The sequence below is a fragment of the Gossypium hirsutum genome, chromosome D13 (genome assembly GCF_007990345.1).
Source record: "Gossypium hirsutum isolate 1008001.06 chromosome D13, Gossypium_hirsutum_v2.1, whole genome shotgun sequence".
NCBI lineage: Eukaryota > Viridiplantae > Streptophyta > Magnoliopsida > Malvales > Malvaceae > Gossypium > Gossypium hirsutum.
In genome coordinates, this window is record NC_053449.1 from 41,244,932 (window position 1) to 41,262,552 (window position 17,621).

Genomic DNA, 17,621 nt, shown 5'->3' on the forward strand with positions numbered 1-17,621 from the left:
ACACGACTGTGTAACATTCGAAATAAGGGCACATGGTTGTGTCCCAGCCCATGTCTGTGCCCGTGTAACTCTCTGACTTAGGTCACACAGCCAAGCCACATGTCTGTGTGCCAAGCCGTGTAACACTCGAAATGGCCTCACGCCCCATGTGTTAGGCCATGTAACATTCGAAGTGCAACCTTTAAAACCTACAAGGGACACATGGCTGTTTCGGATAGTCGTGTGTCACACATGACAGAGACACACGCCCTTGTCTTAGGCCGTGTGGACAAGAAAATGGCCAAAATCAAGCCATTTCTTTCACTCATTCAAGCATGAACATACAACCAACTTCCACATATAACTAAGACCTTAAAACATGCCGAAATCATGCATAATAAGACCAATTCAATAAGCCATTTAACCATCCAACCAATATGCCATATAGGCACCTCAAACACAAGCATTCAAATATACCTAATCATAAGCATAATTAACCATATTCATACCAATACATATAACTCATAACCATCTCAAAGCATAACCAAACTTAGCCACATTATAAGCATACTATCACATACCAAATTGGTCATTCCATCATGCATCAACTTAGCCATAATAACACCAACCAGCAAGGCATCAAAATGCCAAAAGCACATCAACCATTATACCATATACAGATGCCAAACATAACAACTAGGTCATTAAACACAAGTCCACCCATACATGCCATTATAAACTTAGTCAAAACACCAAAAACTACCGATATAATCACTGGATAGTGTGATAGGTCTTCGATGAGCTTCCAAATCGATTGAGCTTCTGATAATTTATAAAACATAAGAAAGAAAACTACGTAAGCATATAATGCTTAGTAAGTTCGTATAACATGAACATAACTTATCATTTCAATACATAACTTTAAAATTAAACATGAACCAATCCAACATAAGCTTAGCACAAGCCTAAGCATCATCAACAAGACAAGTTAGTGCTTAAACACATAACTTAACAAAAACATCATATGGTAAGATAGATTTCATGAACATAGCACATTTGAATTCATACTTTCTACAAAAATGGCTATACATACTTTGGTCATCATCAATTCATATCTTTCCATAAGTTCATAACTTAGCCATTGGAACACTTACTGTTCTTTCCCTTTTCATGCCCGTTGAACCACTTAGAATAATATCGGATACGCGGGAAGCTCACACAAAGTGTGCTAACACATGGTTGAAACCATTCCTTTTCCTTTTCTTTTACATCGATGCTCACACAAGTTGACGGTCGGAATGTAGCTACACGATGCCGCTCACACAAGCTGACGAGTATCCACAACAAACATCAGAACTCAGCCATCGGTAGGACATTCAGGACCAGCACCCGAAACATGATAACCCTAATGACATCTCATTTGTATCCTATATATTCTTCAGGTTCAAAAGGGACTCGATTATCGTCGAAACGTCGTTGGATTTTCATCGTAACATGACATGTAAATAACATAATACTATATAAATCAAATAACATTAAAATGCTATTTAAACATACGAACTTACCTTGATTTTAAAGATGTCGAAATAGGTTCAACTAATCCAAGGCTTTATCTTTCCCTCGATCTAGATCCGTACGAGGCTTAACTTGATCTAAATAAGAAATTCAATCCATTTAATATCTATTCTACTCAATTCAGTCCAAATTTCATACTTTTTCAAATTTACATTTTCCCCCTAATTTTTTAACTTATTTACAAATTAGTCCTTAGGTTTGTAAATTAACATTTATGCAAATTCAACCACATTACAAGCTACCTGAATTACCTAGGAACTTATACAACCTCATACAACTCAACATTTCACAACTTTATCATGGTATTTTACTATTTTTACATATAATCCATAAAAGATAATTTCATCAAAGATCACTTTACAAAAGTTGTTTATTTAACAACAAAAACTCATAATCTTTCATCAAAAATCATAAATCATGCAAGAACATTCATGGAAAAACCCTAAACCTTTAACAGTTTTGCAAGTTAGTCCCTGGGCTAGCTAGATTAAGCTACAACGACTTCAAAAACATAGACATCATTAGAAACGAGACAAAAACCATTTATATGCAAGCTAAAGAGTTGGTTGAATACTTTGAACCCTAAAATGGTGTTCTTAATCTTCAAAATCATAGAGGTAGAAGATGAACGAAAGAAAATAGAATTTGTTTTATTAATTTTAACCTTAATTACCTAATTACCAAAATAACCTTTAAAAAATTTAATAATTTCAATAAAACAAATCCACGAATGTCCACTAACTATATGAATGGTCTAATTACCATTTAATTCCTTTAAATTTAAATTTTCATAGCTATTTGATACCTTTAGCTACTAGAACTCTACTTTTGCATCTTTTATGATTTAGTCCTTTTCACCAAATTAAGCATGCAAACGATAAAATTTCTTGACGAATTTTTTTAACGACACTACTAACATATTGTAGATATTAAAATAATAATAAAATAAATATTTTCACGTCATATTTGTGGTCCCAAAACCACTATTTTAATTTCACTAAAAACTGGCTGTTACAGAATTTTCTTCTAATTCAAATGCAGTCCGATCGATTTTTTGTTGAGTTAGCAGAGGGACCAATAAAAAATATAAAATTAGGCTCAAGTAATTTCAATTATGTCTAGAAGCAGAGGGACCAATTCGCAATTCACTTAATCATGGAGTCAGACCACAAAAAGTATCATGATTGAAAACTCATTATTATATACTCATTACGAAAGTAATTCATCTAATTGTTTTGTCTAGTGACCTCGCCATGTGTGTGTTACCCTCATATGATATCATTGGTTCCTATGACTTAAACCCATTTACTCAATATAATCATATTTTATCTAATTTTCACCATTATGTCTTTTTAATGATTAATATGATCACTGTCAACTAATGGTTGTGATAAATACTCGTTCGAGAACCAACAACTCGTGGTCACATTCCATATCTATCAATCAACAAAATTTAAATGAGAGGATATTGTTAACTCTTTAATCAAGCTATGAATTCCATTTTTGCTAGTAAATTCATATCATACACTAGTCATGTACCCAACATACCGGCTATCGGTTCGATAATATTTATAGCATAAGTCTCCACTTATATAAAAGCACATGAGTTACATATGCATGGTCAATGACTAACTCAAGATTTAGGTAAGTCACAACATGAACGTCACAAGTGAATTAATTCACAAACGGATTCAAAATTAATTCAACTTGGGTTTGGTCTAATGTATTATTCTTCCAATGAGTACATCTATGCCTCTAATTGTGGAGTCAAGTGCTCTAATAGCCAAGACTAACCATCTCCCCCATTGAAATTCTAGATGACATAATAATCCTTCTAAGTATTTGAATAAAATGTTCAATTTGATTTTTTTACGGGGTTACAGGTTCATTTAGATTATCTACTGAAGTAAGTTGTCTTTCTCGCATAGTATATATTCTTACAATACTACTTATCATCAGTTTGAATTTAGACAATTAATAAGCTAACATTTGCTTGTCACAATTCCGCTATGTATGCAAAACATGAAAGAAAAAATCACAAAAGATATAATAGTGAAATGTGAAATTTTTTTATTTATTCATCATTCAAATACATAGAAAACAGTTACATGTTTACAAAAATATGGACACATTTCCCAACATTAATTACTGACTAAACTTTTTTTTTAAATTAGTCGTTTATCTATTAGGAATTTTGTTGAGATTCATTAAAATTCACTACATTAGTTTAGATTCATTAGCTTTTATTAATGTATAAATATTGAAGTTTTAATCGATCAATAAACTCACAACAATTTATTCATCACATTTAAAACTGTTGGGGATCAACCCAATTAAGCAACGAACAAGTAAAAAACAGTGGAAGAAATTGGGAAATTTAACACACAAATTTAACGTGGAAAAACCCTTCTAAAGAGGATAAAAAAACACGAGTAAAGATAATTTTACTATAATGGCAAAAGAACGAAGAGTACAAAAGATAGAGATAAAAACTAAACCCCGAAACCCGAAAACAAAGAACCCTCAAAACGTAAACACAAAATTCTCCAAAAGTGTTATGAGTTCTAATCTTTTTAATGGGTGTATTTTCTAAGGTTGTAAAAGAGTCTATTTATAGGCTAAATACGTATGTCAAATAATAATCAAATAATCTAGACTAATTAGAGTTCGATTGAAACAAATAAACAGAGTTTAACTAGAAAATTATCTCTCAAATTTGATTGAAATATGAGTCATACTCAACAAATCTCCACCTTAACTCGTATTTCCACAACACCATCATTGCCAAAGCCTTCCACGAGCCAATCTTGAACTATCCGAGGAATTAACTGAGTCGAATCTATACTTAGAAACTAGAAGACTTCTTGCCTCTGACTTGTGCACTGTCAAATTAAAACTAACCCGAATCTTATTTTCACGAACATAATGCCCTAGTTTTTTAAAATTTGCATCCTAAAGAGAACCTCTCTTCAACAAAATGGTCATACCTTCTATGACCAAGTTGCCTCCACTCCAAACGAGTTAACTTCGACTCCGTAACAAATGAGGGACATTTGGTTTCACCGGTCACTGTAGAACCTTCCAGAATATAAAGACTATTAGTCCTTTTACCTTTTAACAAAATGACAGCCCTAGAGACACCTTAATGTTGCTCAACGAGATGTTGATTCTTCAACCTTTCGAATCTAAAATACTCAAGGATATGAGATTCTTTTCTAAATCAGGTACATACCTAACATCTGAGAGTGTCCTAATTTTCCCGTCGTGTATCCTAATTCGAACAGTACCAATATGATTACCTTATTGGATGAATCGTTTTCCATGCGCACAACTTCACATTCAACCGAACTATATGTGGAGAACCATTCTCTGTTGGAACATTCCAAATCTAGGATCTACTTGGATGTAAGATCGGAGCTATCGCTCGTTGATACTAACAAGAAACCATCACCGCTTTCATCAGCCAAATTAACACCAGCTACATCTTCCTCGTTACTCTCAGCAGCCTTTTTATTTCACAGTTTATAACAATCTGCTTTGACGTGACCTAACTTCTTACAATAGCAACACATTTTGTCTCGCTTCTTTAATGCTACCAAAATGGAAACTTGCATATCTGCCTTATTATTCGAACCAAACTCATTGTCGATTTTGTCTTTACTCAACAAATGACCCTTCATATCTTCGAACGAGAGTTTGTCTCTGACATAAATCAGGGTCTTCCTGAAAGACTTGTATAAAGAGTGTAAAGAGCACAATAATAACATAGCTTGATCTTCATCGTCAATCTTAATCTCAACATTCTTTAAATCATTCAAAAGAGTAATAGATTGACTAATATGATATCTAAGAAACTCACATTCGTTCATGTGAAATGTAAATATACGTTATTTCAACACTAAATGGTTAGCCAGAGACTTAGTCACATAAATAATTTCTAACCTTTTCCACAAGGCGGATGAAGTTTTCTCCATCAATACATCCTACAATACCCTATTCGTGAGGCACAACTGGATTGTAAATAGGGTCTTTTCATCAAGTTCTTCCATTCTGTTTAATCTAGATTCTCAGCCTTTTTCATGGTAACAACCTTTTTTAAGCCAGTTTGAACTAGAATTGTCATCATCCAAACTTGCCACAGATTGAAACTTGTGACACCATCAAACTTCTCAATGTCAAACCTTGTTGCTGCCATCTCTGAACTGGTTGATCTACGAAAATTGAACTAGCTCTTGATACCACTTGTTGGGGATTGACCGATTAAGCAATGAACAAGTAAAAAATTGCGGAAGAAATTGAGAAATTGAACACACAAATTTAACGTGGAAAAACTCCTCTAAAGAAGATAAAAAAACCATGAGCAAAGATAATTTTACTATAATGGAAAAAGAACAAATTGTACAAAAAATGAAGATAAAAACTAAATCCTGAAACCCGAAAACAAAGAACCCTCAAAACATAAACACAAAATTCTCTAAAAGTGTTATGAGTTATAATCTTTTTAATGGGAGTATTTTCTAAAAAAGCTATTTATAGGCTAAATTCGTAGTTCAAATAATAATAAAATAATATAGACTAATCAAAGTTTGACTGAAATAAATAAATAGAGTTTAACTGGTAGAGTATATCTCAAATTTGACTGAAATATGAGTCATACTCGACAAAAACCTCTATCTCTAATATCCATAATTTTGAACTGCAACTATAAGATATGCATTAAAGAATCTTTCCTATGCTTTTGGTCTAAAATTGGAAGAAATTTTAGAGCATTTCTTCATTCTCTTGGATTTCATACTTGATTAGATGAAGCTCTTCCTTTTTTTTTAATGTTGATGGCATTATTGAGAGCTTTGGTTGATCTCTAGGTCTTCATTTTCTTCTCCGATACTGTTGTTTCTACCACATTGATCAGCAAAAGATGATATCATTGTAGTTCATATCATTTCTAATTCCACGAAAAAGAATTAGAACCTCTTCAACATCAAGTTTGTCAATCATCATTATTGGACTTTAAAAGGTGCCACAATTTTAAGACTAGAAAAACAAGAGGCTTGGATTGGGTCACAAGAGAAAAGAGGAGTATAGTAGAAAGGATCGGGCAATTTACCAATAAAAGCCCTTTTTTTTAAAAAATTACCGAAATAGGCCCATTTTTTAATTATTTACCGGAATGGTCCTTTTTTCGGGAAATCGCGTCCACGTCAGCAGCGCGAGATGCTGACGTGGACGCGATTTCGGCCCGCGAGTGAACAGTACCCAATGGTCAAAAGAATAAAATACCGGGCTCATTTCGATAAATTTTAAAAATATAGGGTTTTTTTGGTATTTTGAAAAAATAAATTTTGAATCTTTTTGTACTTGTATTTATTTTTTTAATCAATTAACTCTTCAATATTACATCAATAGCAACAAGTACAAAAAAGATTCAAAATTGTTACCAACAAGATTTGAAACAAGGTACTAAGGGAAAAGAGCAAACATCTTAACCAACTAAGCCAAACTAATTAATTGACATATTATAGAAATACTGTTATTATCGTAATTATATTACTTACGTTCTAACGATTTATCGGACCTATTCCATACACGTGTCAAATTAGAAAAAATAATACAACAATTCTGTAAAAAAAATCCGGTGTTTACTTCAAATAAATAAGGAAAATAATGATTTGAATGTTTCAATATTCAAATTTAAACCGAAAAAATCAAAATTTAGGGGCAAAAAAGGATCTTTTTGACGAAAACTGCGGCAAATCGCCTTCGGCTGTTTGTCAGCGCGTAGATCTCGAAAAGTTATTCGAAAAAAAATCGTCTCAATCGGACAACCGAGCCAAAAGTTATGGCCTTTCAAAGTTTTCCAAGCTAAAAAACATAAACTGTTCATCCACGTCAGCAAATCGCGTCCTCGTAGGCGCGATTTGTGTCCACGTAAGCAAAGCGCGCTGACGTGGATGCGATGTTCTGACAAGTCCCCTGACATCACGCTGATGTGGACGCAATTTCGAGGAAAATGACCTATTTCGATAAATAATAAAATACCGGGCCCATTTCGGTAAATTTTAAAAAAATAAGACTTTTTTTGGTAATTTGCCCGAAAGGATCATTGCGAGGAAGATTCCTACTTTTTTTTTTTTAGTAGCAAATACCTATTACCTCTTTTCCATGTATTGCAGTCTTGAGGATGTCAAATTATATGTTATCAAGATTTTGGATCCAATACAAGTATGCATTCAACACAAGTATGTTATGTTCAGTCTTTTTGAGAATTTCATATATTTAGAAAATTATGCCCTTATACCTCCATGTTTTTAAGTATGTGTTGGAATAGGTGTTGGACATATAACAACTAAAAATAATATATATATGATAGTTAATATCTAAAATTACAAAAAAAAGCAAATAATTTGTTGACTTGTAAACCTTTTCATGGGCGAGTTTGAACAAAGCTATTAGGCTCAAAAAATGAGTTTCGATAAAAAAGTTAGATCTGTTCAAATTATCAGTCCAGCTCGAGCTTGAACATTCAAGGCCCAAGCCTGACTTGACCCGACCCATTTTCAAGTTTATATTTTTTTTATATTATGTTGTTTTTATATATATTATGTAATTTATAACACATAAAAATTAAATCTATAGTAATATATAATACTACTATAATGTAAATATTAAAAAATATTAAGATAATACGAATTTGAACAAAATTTTAAGCCATATTTTAAGTCGACTGACTTGGACAAGCATAAAGTGTGTTAATATTATACTTAGACCCAGTCAAACCCAACCTGTGAACACCCTTATTCTCTTGTCAATGTGTTGGATGGCATTTAAGGTGGTCGACAAACTTTTTGACGTTGCCATTTAACTTGAAACCAATCATTTTCTAACACTTGAAACAATCCATCATAAATGGTGATCAAGCATGAATGCCTCATTTCTGATTAATTCCAAAGGCAGGCACATCTAAACTGGAATACATGGAATTCTCAGTATTTACAGGCTAAGAAATCTGTACTCAAAATTATCAGCAAAACATTTAGGTCTTCTCAATTCATTCTCTTGCTAACAAGGTGCTGATATCAGTTGATAACTAATTCCTTCTGCTGCAGGAAACACCAATTGATTCAAACATGCTCGGAATAAGAAATAAACCCACTTTCCCGGTTAGATTGCCTTCTTTTGCCTGTATGATCTTGGTTAGTTTAAACTCAAAAAGCACAAACATGATTGATGATATAAGTGATATAAATGCAATAACAGATTACCCTGAAACAAATTTCCCACCCCTTTGGGCTGCTCCATCACACTTGAATTTGCAGACTCCAGAGGTACAATCTGAAAACAAAAAAAGATAAAATAAATCAACCATTTGAAGTACATTATTTTGAATAAAGGCAATATCACAAAATAGTTTCCAGGTATCCAAAATACAACCAACTCAAATGTTTCAAGAAATGGAACCAATTCATATACTGAAAATCTGTGAAGATATTGAGCTTTAGAATAAGCTATGAGTGACCTTGTCAACATGCTATTGGACTGAAAGCTCTGTTAATACTAGACAAGTGGGTTGAGGAGTGTTTTGCATCTCTTCTAAGTCCAGCTTGAACCTTGTCCCTTCGAGGCAAACATATACACAGTGGTATTTTGATTAACTCTTTCAATTAATCGAAGTTTGACTAGCTTAATCTAGCACAATGTTTTTGATACTAAAGATGATCCAACATAGCTTCAATGGCTAAAATGTATATTCTAATAAAAAAACATACATGAGGTTTCTTGCAGTATCATCCATACACAGAACCAGACATGTTAAAATAGTTCCATTTCATGTTGCAAGCAATTCATTAGAAGCTTGTCAATTATTTCTACAATTTCATCTGAAATAAAATTACATATAATATTATAATACTATTTATTCTTTAGCCAAATAAATTAAAAATATCATGGATAGAATTCAAAATGAGTCTTAGCTTAGCCAAAAAGTAACTCATAGAAATAATCAAAAAATCAAAAAGTAACTCATGGTTATTGATGGCTAGGTATGAAAAGCTTTCTTTTTCTTCCTCCTCTTTAATAGATAGCTCCCTCATGCCTCTCCACTGAAATGATAAAGATATCATCTCAGCAAGTAAGGGATAAAATCACAAAAATATTACTGTCCTAAATGAACTAAATAATGTGTTCCTAAATTATTCCTCAAGAACCCCATTACTCTCAAAGTTGAATTCTCCTAAATGTGTTCCTATAAGAATATGATTACCCCCAAAATGTTAATCAATTAGCAAGCTAAAAATTATTAAAGCAAGAGGAAGTGAACTTTGTATGAAACTTGACCTTGTGCAATGTGCCAGTTTTCTAGGCCCATCAGTCAGGACAATGTTTTAGGAAGCGCTGTACAAATTTTTGTCATGTACCAGTCAGGAAACCTTCAGGAGAAACAACAAGTAAAAAGGAAAAACAAAAACAGAAATGAGAAAATTGATTCACCTTAGACCTAGTTTCTAGTTTGTTTCTTGACCGTTGTAAATTTGAACTTGGGTTGGCTTTAGCTTTTCTGATGATGGAGCTAAAAGCAGATGAAACCAGCCTGGTTACTTGAGCGTTGGGAATTTGCACTGACAACTTTGATTCTTGTTTGGTTCTTTCTGAACATGGCCTGGCTTCAGCTTTTCTAATGCCGGTGCTAGATGACACCAGGCTACCACTTTTCGGTAGTCTGGACAATCTACGTAAGCTTGTGGTTCAATAGTTTTCCGCTAATATTTCTTACAGCATCTGGGGTACTTTCTTTCATTGAAGGGACACTTTTCGATAGTCTGGATGGTCTAGGTAAGCTAGAGTCCCGTTTAGTAGTTTGTCTGGTAATATTCCTTACAGCATTTGCTGTACTTTCTTTCATTGAAGGGACCCTTCTCAATAGTTTGGACGATCTAGGTAAGCTAGAGTGCCTTTCAGTAGTTTGTCTGCGTATATTTCTTACAGCATTTTGGGTACTTTCTTTCCTTGAAGGGACACTTTTCAATAGTTTGGACAACCTAGGTAAGCTAAAGTGCCTTTCAGTAGTTTGTCTGCTCATATTTCTTACAGCATTTTGGGTACTTTCTTTAATTGAAGGGACACTTATCAATAGTTTGGACGATCTAGGTAAGCTAAAGTGCCGTTCAGTAGTTTGTCTGCTAATATTTCTTACAGCATTTGGGGTACTTTCTTTCATTGAACAGACAGTTTTCGGTAGTCCAGACAATCTAGGTAAGCTAGAGCGCGGTTCGGTAGTTTGTCTGCAAATATCTCGAACAGCATTTTGGGTACTTTCTTTTGTTGAAGAGACGCTTTTCGATAATCCAGATAGTCTAGGTAAGCTATGAGGTTTAATAGTTTGTCTGCTAATATTTCTTTCAGTATTTTGAGTACTTTCTTTCATTGAGGGGGCACTTTTTGATAGTCTGGACAATCTAGGCAACCTAGAGTGTGGTTCAGTAGTTTGTCTGCTAATATTTCTTACAGCATTTGGGGTACTTTGTTTCATTGAAGGGACAATTATCGATAGTCCAGACAATCTAGGTAAGCTAGAGTGTGGTTCAGTACTTTGTCTGCTAATATTTCTTACTGCATTAGGGGTACTTTCTATCGTTGAAGGGACACTTTCATTGACCTTGACACTAGCTTGCTGACGAAGAGAAGGATTTGGCTTAGATTTCATAACAGCAACTTTAGTAGTTATGCTGCACACCTTTGCTTTGTTTGTAATAGCAGAAGCAACAGTTCCCTGATTAAGATATAAACAAAAACCAAAATTAAGATGAGCTATATAAGCATTTGATTGGTACAAGCTAGAGCTATGTGTTTTCAGGGAAGAAATGTAAATGGAAAGCATATGACATGTAGATGTAGAGTAATACAGTAATAATAATAATAATAATAACACAATTTAATTAGCCATGTTGGTTTAAAGACAATGAAAGAACATTTCATGTCCACCTATATATACTAATTCTCATAGCAATTCTTTCCACTTATTTTGGACGAGCACAAAGATTATAAAAGAGATGCAACTTCAAAACATAGTTGATTTCAACTGAAAACTAAACTCGGCTTCTTTACCTTATCCTTCACTTTATTGCCATGCTTTATCGTTTTGTTAAAAATTTGCTTCACTTTGCTAGAGGCAATGCTTTTTCGCTGGGCACATTTTGGATTTCCCTCAGACAGTGGAGGATGCGAGACAGAAGCCTCTTCAAAATAATTTTCCACTTCAACAGTATTTCTACAGACTTTCATTCCTTCCTCTATGGTAGCATCATTATTTTCAGTAGAGCAATTTTTTACTTCTTGGCAACATGGTTCCATATTGTTTGAAATGCCTTGGCTGTCTGAAATCTGAATTTGACTAGCATTGCTCGGTTTATCTTCCTTTTCTGCAACAGCATCATTAAAACCAATTCCTCTTAGTTTCGAATTCTCCTGTGTCTCTTGACTTGGACCATATTGCCTGGTATTTTGCTGATGAGCTGGTAATGCTTCCACAACTCCAACTCTTTTGTAGAATTCATTAAAATAGGCCGTCTTTTGAGCAACGAATCCTGGGGCCTGGAACTTCTGAAGTTCCTCTTCACATCTATTGTAAGTAAAAACTGACCTTTTCTCCCAGGCAATTGAATCATCAGCATATCTTCCGAAAGAAATTGAGCCACGACTCAGAATAGCAGATATTTCCTGTTCACAAGGATGAAAGTTAAAGTACAAGCCAAGACATAAGGGATGGAAGCTGAGGAAACATCCTTCACAGTGTTTATATGTCAAAAAAATATATTGCCAACAGTAGATAGTATTTAATATGAAGAACAAGATACTTAACAGGTAGGGGTACTTTTATGCATGGTTAGTGGCTGAAGCAACAGAATTCACAACTTAAACTGAATAGGAAAAGACCAAATTACGAATGCGATTGGTTGAATGGAAAAGCGGAAGGATGGACAGAGGTGAGTGAAAAAATGGAATGAAATAGATTTGAAATGTGCTTGGCAACAAAGAAAAGTGATAGGAAATAAATAAGAAAGATAAACATTTTCTATCTTATCGTATAAAAATAAATCATTTCAAATTGGAATGAAAAGAGGAAAGAATGAGAAAGATAGTCAAGTGTGTGTATTTACAGGATTATGTATTTTTTAAAATTTTTTATTTTCTTTTATCTCATTTCCTAACTTTACCAATTAATGGATGGAAAGAAAATTACTATTGCATCTTTATGCTTTATGTTCTTTTTTCTTTTTTCTTTTTTGTTCAAAGACGCTTTCTATCTTTCTATTTTAAGTATTCATCTTTTTAATTTTCTTTTCACCATATCAAGTAAAAACAACTAAATTCTCTGGTTTGGTTGGTTTCTTTCTTTTCATATGGGTACTGGTATTCAATCCCTCTATGATATAACACTTTCAAATTAAAAATCAGACATTTTTTTTGGCTTTTTAGCATCAAAAAAGAGGAAAATATATTGCTAGAAACCCATTTCAATAGCTAAAACTCTTAGAGATGATTAGGGTCCATAATAAAGCCAAATTTGATAGACGATGCTCATATTGGTTGCTGCAAAACATTTGATCTTTGTTAAAGTGACCTTATCCCACATCAATCAACCTTAGGTTTCTTTTGGTCTTCAAGTTGGGATACTGCATCATTTTGCCAATTAGTTTTAAGTTTAGGCTGGATGCTTAACAATATTCATTTAATATGTCTACCAAAAGTTCTGGATATAGGGGAGATTACCAGGATGCCATCATACATCTACTTTGATAGCTAAGCAATAAATTATCTCAAAACTTTGAGCTTAACTTCTATGTTTAAACTTTCCCTGGTCAAGAAACACATATAGGAAAATGATCTAAAGAATACATTCAAGGAAACCAAATTAGTTGTTTTTGCGCTTAATTGAGTCAAACATCAATCAGAAAGAGAAATGATACAGGAAAATGGGATTCATAACAACCATCCAAAGCTTTCTGCAGTACGTAATTATTGATAAAATGCCAATCCTTTCATATGTTCGAGAAAAGAAAGCCCAGAAGCTAATATTTTAAAGCGATAACATGAAAGTAATTCATCCAACAAGAAAAACAGGAATGTTGTTGTATACATACAGGGGAGGAAAATGATCAAATATTGGTAAAAGAGGAAATTATGAAATCATTACGAAAACAGACCTCGAAGAATTGGGGAAAAGAAGAATAAATGCTGTTTCTGAAAAATCTGTGATGAATTTCAATCTCGGGAGTGGCCATTTTGAATGGTGTAGTGCACACTGATTCACATACAAGAAAATCCCAGTTCACCTTTATTCCCTGCCCTGCAAACGAATTGAATCATCACATTAAAATATTAAAACCCCACAATTGTATTAAGAAGCAAATTGTTCTTGCAAAAAAAAGAGAGAGAGAGAGAGAGAAAGAAAAGGATTTCTTGCCATTTTTAATTTTTGTATAACAAAATCCCTCTAAATCATTGCAACCCATTAATAATTCTTGGAATTACTTTCATAATCTTAAAATAATTTCATTTTATCATCATTGGGATTTCTTTTCTCCAACACCAACAAAAATTCCGAAAATTAAAAAATATACATATATAATTACATTACAATGGTGGTTACTCAACTGCTTTCGGAAAATAGGAAATCAACAATGGCGTCAACGAATATATGCAAGAGAGAAAGTGAATCAAAAGCAGGAGAATGTTGACGCCATTTCCCGCTGCATGCTTCATGCTCCATGCTATTCACACTTTATTTTAAAAGGTTCCAATTTTGCATATCCCAAGGTAAAAGACTAAAATAAAATAAAATAAAATAAAAAAAACAAATTATGGATAAACATACCAAAAAATAACAACAATACCACCAACAAGACTGCAATAAGTTGTGTTCGTAGTTGTCACCTGGCCCAAAAAACTCCTTTCCGAAAAGTGGGAGAGATGGTATAAAAATATAAATTTAAAAAATGAGTTAAAAAAAATTTGTTTTCTAAATTATCGGACTTGGGTAAGTTTTTAGGCCGAGCCCAATACAGAATTGCAAAAAGAAAATTGCTGTCTTTTTATTGTTTTACCATTGTTTTTTCATTATTTTACTATCATTTCTCTATTATATTATTACTATTTTTTTTATTAAATATTATATAACTCTTATTTTAGTGTTATTTAAATATTTTTATTTTTTATTTTTTCCATTTGTTAAGAAATATTTATTTTAATATTTTAAGTGTATTTGATGTATTATATTTTTAAATTTATTTTTATATAAAAATTTTAATATGGGCAGATCGTGCTCAGGTTTTAACATTTTTATTCAAATCAGACTTGGATAAAATTTTAGACTCATTTTTGACTCGGCTTAGAAAACGAGCTTAAATTTTTTACTTGGCCCAGCCCGGCCCGAACCCGACTCGACCCAACCCATGAATACCTCTAGTCGTTTCTTTTACATAACCTTTAGGAGTTAAAAAAGCATCTATGGAATTATAGGTAATTTTTGAAAATAGACAAAAAGCTATAATTTGTATCTCTTTTGTTTGGAAACTCCCTTTTAGAGTTAAAATTATATTATTAACTCTTATTTATTATGTAATTTATTTTTTAATATTTATATTAGGTTACTTTTGAAATTTATTTCAAATAAAGCATTAGATGTTTTTTTAATTATTTAAATATTTAAAATGTGGTTTATATATTCAAATTAAATTTCATAAACAATTTATATTAATTAGTTGAAAAGTATTTAAAAATTATATTTATATATCAAAATATTAATAATGAATTACACTAGATTATTATGGTAATTGTAATGATTTAAAATATTATTATATTTTTTACTATAATTTAAGTTGATATATTTTCTAAATCATATATTAACAAATCCGAATAGATTAGTAGATCAAGAAACCGAATCTTAGTCCAATTTTGTTATTCCATGTGATTCCAAGAATCGAGAAAATCAATATTTCAAATCTTGAAGTTAGTGCGCAATGAATTACATGTACAAGCTTAAATGAGCCAATTTCGGGAGTAAACGGACCACAAGTCCAAGTTCTTGAAAATCAATCCATTAGGATGCTCACAAGCCCATCATAAAGTTTGGAGAAGGACTTAGTTGAGTATCGGTCCAAATTGTTGAAGTGACCCAATTTGTAAACATTTTAATTTTTATGTTCAATTTTACTTAATTAGTGGATCAACATGTAAAAATCCGGCTCAAGGAGCCCATTTAGACCATTGGATGAATTGCCCATTAAATTCTTAAATTTATTTTCACATGTTTATTATTAGTAAAGTTAGTTATTTGATGAGTTATCATGCTGAGTTGGCACACTTCAAATCCTATTAGGATTAGGAAACTAGTTAGGGAAGCTATAAATAAGGTTTGTCGCCCCCCTTTATTGATTCATTCATTGATTATTTTCTTTTGAGTTAATAAATTTCTCTTCGAATTTTTTTTAAAGAATTTCTCTTAAGTTTTCGTTTAGAAGAGTTTTAACAATTTTTTCAAATTGTGAGAATCATCTTAGAGCTTTTTTTGACCAATGAATCTCTCTTGGAGGAGAAATTAGAGTAGTTTGAAGGAGGTTATGGATTCATGTTGTTTTCAAGGCTTTTTAGGATTTCTACACGTCACTTTAATCTTTTCCATCTATTTTCTTTCTATTCTTTGTTTTTCTATTCCATTCTTGTTATTTAGAATCTAATCTTTGACTTTACTTAATTCCAAGTCTTATTTCAATCAAGAGGGGTGTTCTCCTATCTTCTCTCATCAAGAAACATTTTAAAAAATAAGAGTTCTTTGTTTTTCTTGTTGTTTGAATTCTTTTGTTACAAAAAAATTTTCTTTTGGCTTAATTCTTCATTCTACTAAATTGTTTGTGTTATTTTGTTTCGAATCTAATTGGAGGCTTGTTTAGAGTCCAATAACAATTTCTTCTTTTCCAATGAACCTTATTCTACTCATTCTTGGACTCCTATTGGTTGCCCCTCCCTTTCTTTGTTGTTGGGTTTTCTTTTCATTTCTTTTCCTTTAAATTTTTTTTAGATCTTTGTTTGGTAGCTTCTTCATCATTAAGGATGACCCAAATCACTCCAAACATGAGGTTATTCATTTTTTTTGGCTAACCGAATCTTCTCTTTAATTTTTGTTATGATTTCATTCAGTTTTAGTCTTTATTCTTCAAATATGTTCTACATGTTTGCTTTCACTTAATTAGCAACAAGATTTCGTTTGGGATTCATCAAGAACAGGGGTTTCCTTAACCGATGACTACTCCCTTATTGTCCTCACGGACTACGAGGGAAAATCAATGTCACATCCCAAAATTGGGCCTCAGAGTTTTGAGGGTAAAATGAGAAATTTAGCTCCAGTGTGCTCAGGAATTTCGTAGCATGGTAAACCGGAAATGTTTTCGCCTATGGCTTTTAAAAAATTAAATCGATTTTTGAAAATGATGTTCCAATGATATTTAATTTTAAAATAAGGACCGTTTAAAATTAGTGGTTAAAACTAGAAGTACTAAAAGGGAATTGTCCTCACGGACTACGAGGGAAAATCAATGTCACGTCCCAAAATTGGGCCTCAGAGGTTTGAGGGTAAAATGAGAAATTTAGCTCCAGTGTGCTTAGGAATTTCGTAGCATGGTAAACCGGAAATGTTTTCGCCTATGGCTTTTAAAAAATTAATCGATTTTTGAAAATGATGTTTCAATGATAGTTAATTTTAAAATAAGGACCGTTTAGAATTAGTGGTTAAAACTAGAAGTACTAAAAGGGAAAATAGCCCAAAACTTTAAAATCAAACTAATATTTCCCCCCATCTACAGGTTATTCATGGTAGTTTTCTCTTCAATTTGTTTTCTGTCGTTCCTTGAGTTTCCTAAGCTCTATTTCTTCCAATTTGATTTCTAAATTTCATTCCTTTGATTTCATTCATTCTCATAACATTAAACCCCCATAGAATTCCACAGAAACCATCAAAAACACCATTGATTTCATCATCTCTCAACTTTCGGGTTTTTTAGATCTTCGATCAAACG

The 17,621-nt window shown here is 32.6% G+C and overlaps 1 protein-coding gene across 8 annotated transcripts; it reads right to left on the reverse strand.

The window, feature by feature from the left end:
• Positions 1 to 8,461: 8,461 nt before the first annotated feature.
• LOC107918538 (protein WVD2-like 7) lies at positions 8,462 to 14,495 on the reverse strand. Of its 8 annotated transcripts, none has more exons than XR_005923302.1 (8): positions 14,426 to 14,495; positions 13,755 to 13,897; positions 11,656 to 12,267; positions 10,042 to 11,320; positions 9,889 to 9,945; positions 9,071 to 9,653; positions 8,817 to 8,886; positions 8,632 to 8,734 (listed from the first exon to the last, which is right to left on the reverse strand). XR_005923302.1 is itself a non-coding variant. In XM_016848117.2 (6 exons), the coding sequence occupies exons 1-6, from the start codon at positions 14,318 to 14,320 to the stop codon at positions 8,676 to 8,678; spliced, it is 1,035 nt and encodes a 344-aa protein (XP_016703606.1). In that variant the 5' UTR covers positions 14,321 to 14,375; the 3' UTR covers positions 8,462 to 8,675. The 8 variants fall into 8 exon arrangements, 2 of the variants coding, with proteins under 2 accessions (XP_016703606.1, XP_040965658.1); XR_001690140.2 differs by lacking the exon at positions 14,426 to 14,495 and adding an exon at positions 14,206 to 14,378; XR_005923301.1 differs by lacking the exon at positions 14,426 to 14,495 and adding an exon at positions 14,184 to 14,318.
• Between the last annotated feature and the right edge of the window lie 3,126 nt (positions 14,496 to 17,621).

Bases quoted from the DNA above. Each gene is read 5' to 3' on its own strand.
- LOC107918538 (XM_016848117.2), bottom strand. From the start codon at position 14,320: ATGGAGCATGAAGCATGCAGCGGGAAATGGCGTCAACATTCTCCTGCT. The intron at 13,898-14,205 runs GTTGAGTAACCA...ATTCGTTTGCAG, and splicing joins TTTCCTATTTTCCGAAAGCA to GGCAGGGAATAAAGGTGAAC. The intron at 11,321-11,655 runs GTAAAGAAGCCG...TATCTTAATCAG, and splicing joins GCAATAAAGTGAAGGATAAG to GGAACTGTTGCTTCTGCTAT.